This window comes from Notothenia coriiceps, unplaced genomic scaffold (genome assembly GCF_000735185.1).
Source record: "Notothenia coriiceps isolate Sejong01 unplaced genomic scaffold, NC01 NC01_scaffold00037250, whole genome shotgun sequence".
In the NCBI taxonomy this organism is placed as follows: Eukaryota; Metazoa; Chordata; class Actinopteri; order Perciformes; family Nototheniidae; genus Notothenia; species Notothenia coriiceps.
The window spans coordinates 6857866-6865720 of NW_011369951.1; the positions used below are offsets into that span (position 1 = coordinate 6857866).

Here is a 7855-nt window from a genome sequence, read left to right on the forward strand (position 1 = left end):
CGGGAGCACTCAGGGACACAACGACATGCTGATTGCAGTGGGACTCAAACTTGCTATCCTCTGATTCTAAGATCAGCGCACTAACCCACTGAGCCACAGCCCCCCATCTTCTACTTATGTGTGAGATACTGTTGCGTCTAAGCTACTTAATCTTCAAATTCTTCTTCACATGGCAACACACATACATTATAAATTAAGTTGATTTTCTCATCAAAACCACATTATGTTTTTGGAAGATGTTAATCAATTAAATGTATGTTATAAGAATCTCACGTCTTGTACAACTATATTGCTGTTCAATGTCCGCACTAAAACAGGATTCTCGTCCATTAAGCAGAATTATTACGAAAAATATATATAGTTTCAACCTTGTTTTTGAATGTCAGCATGTCCTGCCCTTTACCATGACTTCAGCAGTTTGTCCTATTTTCATATTTGCGATGACAGTCAGCTGGCAGTGGTCAGTGCTCACTGTGTGCTGCTCAGGGCGGGCTGAGACTCACCCAGTGCATCCTCTCTCTGGGTGACACATGGTTAAATGGCTGCACAGTCCCCCCAGCTATGTGTCTGTCTCAGCATTAGAGCTCTCACAGCCGCTGCCTTCAGCCACTAAGCTGCCAACAGCACATTTTATTTGAATACTTGCAGCGGCTGCACATTCTCTGACACAGTCTCAGAGAATGTTCTGAATTGCTGCGACATTGTTGACAAGTTGGGGACACGAATAATGTGAAGAGCGAGGCGATAACTGGATCATACCATCTTGACTTTTTCTTGGTGGGCAAAATGAGGGTTAGGGTTAGGGGTAAGCCTTGTAACTTAAAGTAAAGTTAGCCTTAAGAAGTATATATCGACATCCCATTTTTTTAGACTTCCAAATGTCAAGATCAAACATCGGACGGAAAATTCTGATATTGGTCAGATTTTACTTCAAAATTAGGGTTAGGGTTAAAATGGCATTGAAAATCTAATTTAAGTCAATAAATCAATGTGGAGGATTTGTATTTACTTAATAGTATTTCAACATGTTTGTGATAATGGTGTGAATGATAGCAGGTTTGAAAGTCGTGATCTGCTATCAACAATGAAAATGACTCCAATCAGAATGATGTTGATCAGAACACTTTCAGTATCTATTTCAAATGCATGTTTTATTATAAGGGCATCTGGAGAGTGCAAACCTCCAGCAAGGCCGTTTCAACACAGTATAAATTAATATCTGCCCAATTTATCGGAACATGTATTTGATTCATCTTTAGTAAACCCTTCCATGAAGATAGGGCCAGTTGTTCTTCCATAATCATGGAGGCAGACTTAAAATAATTTAACTCAAAATCAAAACTACTTAAGTGAAGGCAGAGCTGTAACAATGCTACTTGGTCTCTAATTGATAAATAGTTTGAGAGTAATATTAATTTAGGCCTACATTTCCATCCCTTTTTTATTGGAATATTACAGTGACTGTTATGAAATGAGTCACTCTTGAACACAATGTTCCTTACTGGGCTGAATGTCTAATGAAAAAACCAAGATACAATGGAAACTGTTGTCATTCTGATATGGATTCCTGGAATCCTGTTGAAAGACCCTTTCCCCACCACCAACATTTTAGACCTAACTTTCTGCCTGGTTATTTTTTACCATTTGCCTCTCAGCGTACAATGTTAAATCAGGTCAATCAGCGTATTTGTGCGTTTTACTGTGATCTATTTTACTGTGTGCTCTTTGTCAGGAAATCATCTAAAAATAAACGTATGCAGTAATCCAAAATGTGTCTTAACTGACAGGGAAGGGTTACAAATGAGAGGATATCAGCATCCTATTCATCTCCGTGCTCCCACTCTCCATCTAGTATTCACAGTAGAGCTGTCAAGGAGCCGTTCCAGGGCTGACAAGTGACGGTTTAAACAAGCAAACAAAAAATCTCCAGTCCAATTGCAGGTGACAGTATATGAATTTATAGAACATGGCTCAACATAAATAAAGAAAATAGTTTGAGGAGCACATAAGTGGTCCACTTTGCGAAATAAGGTTTTGATCACATCTCTCACAGGCTCTCATATAACAGCCTGCCCTCAATAGCAAGAGATAATATATCTTCTGACGAGGTGGATGAAATATCTTTTTTTTCCTGAGCCTCTCTGTGGTGTTCATTAGAGATACTGTCCTCTGCGATTGTTCGAGCTAATACACAAGGCTCTGAAAGTGGAACAGATAGAGCCTGCGACACATGAACCTTAAAGAAAATGTATTTTCTCCATGCTGCTGGACGCACATCGAAACAACTCGGAAAAGCTGCAAGGAATTGAAAGTGGGTTCAACGTGACAAGAACGAAATATCTGCATGTATCTTTCATGCGTTCTCGTAAATATTAGAATATATAGTTCTGTCACAGCAGATAAGTAGTTCACTGGGCCGGGGATATTCATTTTCCATAGCCAGGACACTGATGTATGGAGTAGGTTTAAACGACGAGGGTCCATTTCACAGCCACTGGCTTGGTAAAACCAGAGAGAAGAAACCCAGATTTACAGGATTACGATCCTGTGTTGGATAGGTTTTGGTGCCGGTACAAAGGATAACATCCCTGTGTTCCCTCCAGAGGGAGTATCTCTCCCACACACTCCTCTTTAGTGACATCACGATAGGCGCGTTCACACCGCAGTACTTTTCCCACTTTAGATCCGATATAGTTCCGAAATATCGCGTTCACACCAAAAAGAGCCGGAACTAAAATTAGTTCATGAGAAACTTTTGACCCCCTTTTCCGTCCCTGCTAGAGAGCAGGGACTTTCGTGGGAGAAAAAGGTTCCTATGTCTGATTGGCTGGGCGGATTGCAAACCACGCCCCGTAAAGCTGCCATTTTATTATCCTTTCATTAGCATTATTAGCATTAGCATCATTAGCATTAGTCTAATGCTAATGATGCTAATGCTAATAATGCTAATGAAAGGATAATAAAATGGCAGCTTTACGGGGCGTGGTTTGCAATCCGCCCAGCCAATCAGACATNATACCTATATAAGGCATATTTATACTTTTTGTTTTTCAAAATACCAAACAGATCATGCATTTTAGCCATTCCTCATTTCGCTCAATTTAACACTGTCTTTGCATGGGCTGATTCTGTGAGAACAGCACCATCTACAGGCCCGGCATGTGTACTACAGCGTCTCCAGCGCTTTCCAACGGCTATGTCCGTGGCTGTCTCCTCCTGATTGGTGGAGTTGGCCCAATAGCCGTAGCGCCACTTCTGTGACGTCATAGAAGTATTCAAATCTGGATCAGTCTGTATCAGATCCGTTGCAGCCCCTTTTTAAGAGATTTGGGTATGGAGGAGAATAGAGAGGGTTGTGTTTTCTGACACTTGGTGAGTTCCCTGGAACACCGGGGACACATATTCATGTATAAAAGACGTACAAAAGTGCATTTTGCATGATAGGTCACCTTTAAGTTACACTAGGTTGTACACTAGAAACTGTTAACCCTTGTTTGGGAGTTGTTGGATGAACTGTTGGATAAAAACCTGCCACAAATCGATAATTTTCCTTAATCTAACTTTGCTTTTAAATCACATAATTTCCACACTCAATTCACCAGATCCACTTTGTTTGAACCAGTCGGACAGCATCCAATCAAGTTGCAGCGTAAAATAACTGATGTTAAATTTTTAGTGATGTACTATAACTTCATGTTCAAATAATTGTTCTTCTTTGTGTCTCTATAAGTTTCTCCTACGAGCACAGCCAAATGAAGCCTGTCATGTCCTGGATGTCCCTGAAGAAAGTGCTCAAGTGTCTCCTGGCTGGTTCTCCTTTGCTGGAGAAGATCTCCCTGGTGTCCCTCCCCTGCCCTCTGAACTGCGTGTTACTGGGTGTACTGAGCGTTTTGGACTTGAACCTTAACCTCTTTGCAGAAGCCACAGACTCACCTCCCATGCCACTCGCACGGTTACAACGCATTGACATGCCGCGGACTGATGTGGAGATGATAACAGTGAAAAGCATTATGCGACGAAGCAAGAGACTTAAGAATGTAGATGTGAGTTACTGCTGGCAAATCAGTAACTTGGAGATGGTGGACTGTAAGATGTCCAGTGAAGTCAAAGTTGTCTGGTTGTAGTGAAGAGATGGTCAGCTTCCAATAATGGAGCTGCATTGTTAAAGGTGAATGAATAATGCTTTAAATTATTCAAATAAAAATACACATTTTGTATAGTGTCAATTACATTTGTATTTCAACTTGTATCACTACAACTGTACTTTAAAACGTTTGCCCTGACAGTGAATGGGCAATATGCTAAATATGTACTCAATACATGTCAAAACTGTTCATTCTTATAGTGCATTACATTAATAACAAACCGGGAATTCTCCATTTTGTTTTGAATAAATATTTGTATTATTATGTTTTGCATAGCTAATGATGAATTGATGCAGAAAAACAATGTCCAGTACACAAACATATACAAATACATTCATATGACACTTTTTCTAAGACCTCAAGTACAAAGTCTTGCAAATGTATTTAACGTCTACTGCAGTTCAGTTATTTACTTCAGAACAGTTATAACTTAGAACAGTAAAGATACTTATGTTATCTAGTACTTATATAATTATGTTTTGATAAAGGGACCTTTTTGGGTGAAGGAGGGATGTCAATCCAAATAGACGAGAACAATGTTTTACGCAGTATTTTTGCTTTATTTGGCAATTATTTTAGACAGTTTAATGCCTGATCAGAATAGATTTAGATATTGGATTTCTTTTCTTTTCTGGGAAGTCAACCGGAGTTTATGTTTCCTACATTTTGAAGTTTAACAAAACAGCATCTCGGAAAAAATAGATTTCTTAGTTATTTGTTTCCTGATCTACGTGCCAGCTCCTAGGTGGGGCTAGTGCATCTTAATCATGTTTGTTAACCGAAATTAAATGGAAAATACGAAGAAGTAATGGTGGGCGGTTTGGGATTTTGCTGCTTGTTATCCGGGCAACGTGGAGGCAAAATCCAACGCACCGCATCAGAACCACGTCACTCACCGGAGACCTGCCACATACTCGCTAAAACATTAGCCAGCAGCTAGCATCTGGCTGCCCAGAAATGTCGATTTCTCCAATAAAGGAGGGACTTTCACTTATGAGTTAGTAAGTATGACATCTTTTAAATGCCTCGAACATATCACTGTGCTGTTTTGACACTGACGATGTGTAGAAATGTGGTAATTTTAGCTATTTTAGCTCGATGCTAAAGCCAAACACTTAGCATAGTGACTCTCCACAGACGCTACGTACTTAATCTTTACAGTGTTTGTCCAGCTTCCATTATATCGGGTTGATTTCTGTTTAAATTCGTTAAAATGGGTCATTCAACAGGTAACAAGATATACCAACCACGTGAGAACATTCTGTCCAATTATGAGAATTAGTCTGACAGCTTCGTGCGACCTTAGGCCATTCTCATAACAAACCCCTCAGACAGTGGTGTAAAGGAATTTAGCAACATTAACATGAATAATGTGAAATATAATCAACATTTAAATAAGACTTTAGTTACACGTGGAGAACATTCACAAGCTACCCTGCGATATAGAAAGTCATTAAAACTAGCTCAACCTTTACCAGCTGTTATGAACACTTTAATGATCAATCATTATAATCAAAACATATTATATATTTGTTTGAAATGGGCCAATCTGCATTATATACATGTATATTTAGATGTATTTCTACTTTTACTCAAGTGCATTATCTTAGTACTTCTCATTTAGCATATCGACATTTCTCCCTAAAAAGGTCATGGTGAGAAGTGAGGAAAACGGGATGGAGCCGTGGATCAAGCCACATCTCACATCTTCAGCTGACTGATTAAATCTCCAAACCAACTGCACTAACAAGAAGAAAACAATCCCCATCATGGGAAGGTGGGTCTGTCAGCTGTCGTTCGTGGGAATGTAGATTGATTGTGAACTTTCTCATATCTCTGACATTTTTAAGGATGCTTTTTTCACGGACTCCTCTCGTTACTCCATTCTATTTCCATGTAAATACTGCTATAGTTTACTACATTTTTTATTATTTGTATTATTATTTTAAAATAGTTCTCTATCTGTGTTTTAAATGTTTGTTTGACTTTTATGTATGCATCACCACACCAAGTCAAATTCCTCGTACGTGTCAACCTCCATGGTAATAATCCTGTTTCTGATTCTTATCTGTTGGCAGGATCAGCTTTTCGTGCCTTTTCCCAGCCTCATGGCATTTCAGCCTGTCTTCCCTGTTTCTTCCTCGGCTCCTGACACCTTCCCTCCGACAGCTGCTCTTCATCGGCCTGCTGCTCGGCCTCATTGGACTGCTTTACCTGCTGCTTCTCTCAAAGGGGCACGCCAGCTGGCTCAGAGAAGAAAACCACTTTCACAGGTAAACTAATAGCTGCTCCCCAAATCCGTTGTTACATTAAACACAGGCAGTATCGTCTTAACAATTCTTCTTGTCCAAAAGGCACTTGGCAAGGGTGACTGATGTGGATGCAACAGATACAAGTAATCCCGATCTAAACTACGGCCTGGTGGTGGACTGTGGCAGCAGTGGCTCCAGGGTTTTTGTGTACTGTTGGCCCCGGCATAATGGCAATCCCCATGAACTGCTGGACATTCAGCAAATGAGAGATCAACACCGCAAACCAGTGGTCATGAAGATCAAACCAGGTTAGTGCCATATTAAACCATATGTTATGTAGAATATGTAAGAATGACTTAAGTGTTACCACCGTTTGTTTGAAGACAAATTCTAACATGCTAGCTCATTCTAAACCCCAGATAAAATATATGTTTGGTCGTTATCTTTTGTCTTTGTAGGTATCTCTGAATTGGCTAAAACACCAGAGAAAGCAAGTGATTATATCTATCCATTGCTGAGCTTTGCAGCCCAACACATTCCCAAAAATAAGCACCAAGAGACCCCCCTGTACATCCTGTGCACAGCTGGAATGAGAATCCTTCCTGAAAGGTACAGTCTGGCTAAATGATCGTCACCTTGTAATGTTAACCCTCCGATAACACGTGATGTAAGTGAACGCTTTGATGTTTTACACACCACACTTTTTCTCCAATAACGTTTGTGCTTTTGTTAAATCTCAGTCAACAAGAAGCTCTTCTTGAGGATCTGCGAACTGACATCCCGGTCCACTTCAACTTCCTTTTCTCTGATTCTCATGTGGAAGTGATTTCTGGAAAACAGGAAGGTAAATGAAAGGAATAATAACGGTAGACAGGATTCAAAAAGGATTATTTCAACTTTAATGTGTTGCAGTTTTATTTATTTATATATCACTTTATGAAACATTTTAATTATGTTAAGAGATATTTAATACTAGGGATGCTTCGATCGCCAATTTTGGGGCCGATCGCCGACCGAGTGGGCGGGGCCTATGGGGATCTTCCATTTAAAGCAGGGATGGGCAAATGGCGGCCCGGGGGCATGCATTTTTTAATTTGTAGTGCTGATACCGTCCATTAGACTCCTAGTTACGTCGCGAGCCGCATCCATGATTTCGTTCGGCAGCCAAATACCGCAAAATAATCTGTGACGTGTTTGTGTGTATTGTGTTTGTTTCCTGGGAAACACTCACAAGAAACACCGGCTGTTGTTATGCCTGGGCCAAACAAGTTTAATATTCTAAAAACCAAGACTTTGTTTATTTGAAATCGGATGAAAACAAACTGTCACAGACCCTGCCGTGTTATCTTACTACGGTTTTCATTCATCATTTCAGCGGGACGGAGGGGGAGTGTTGCTGAGGTACAGCAGAGTGCGGGCTGACAGGTGTCTGTGTTGACATTCCCGTTATTGTGGAAT

At 40.2% G+C, this 7855-nt stretch overlaps 1 protein-coding gene across 1 annotated transcript; it reads left to right on the plus strand.

Moving 5' to 3' along the window:
- The first annotated feature begins 5018 nt into the window (after positions 1-5018).
- LOC104967224 (ectonucleoside triphosphate diphosphohydrolase 4-like) lies at positions 5019-7249 on the plus strand. The gene is made up of 6 exons (XM_010796641.1): positions 5019-5146; positions 5795-5922; positions 6224-6418; positions 6500-6705; positions 6856-7006; positions 7138-7249. The coding sequence occupies exons 2-6, from the start codon at positions 5915-5917 to the stop codon at positions 7247-7249; spliced, it is 672 nt and encodes a 223-aa protein (XP_010794943.1). The 5' UTR covers positions 5019-5146; positions 5795-5914.
- The last annotated feature ends 606 nt before the right edge of the window (positions 7250-7855 follow it).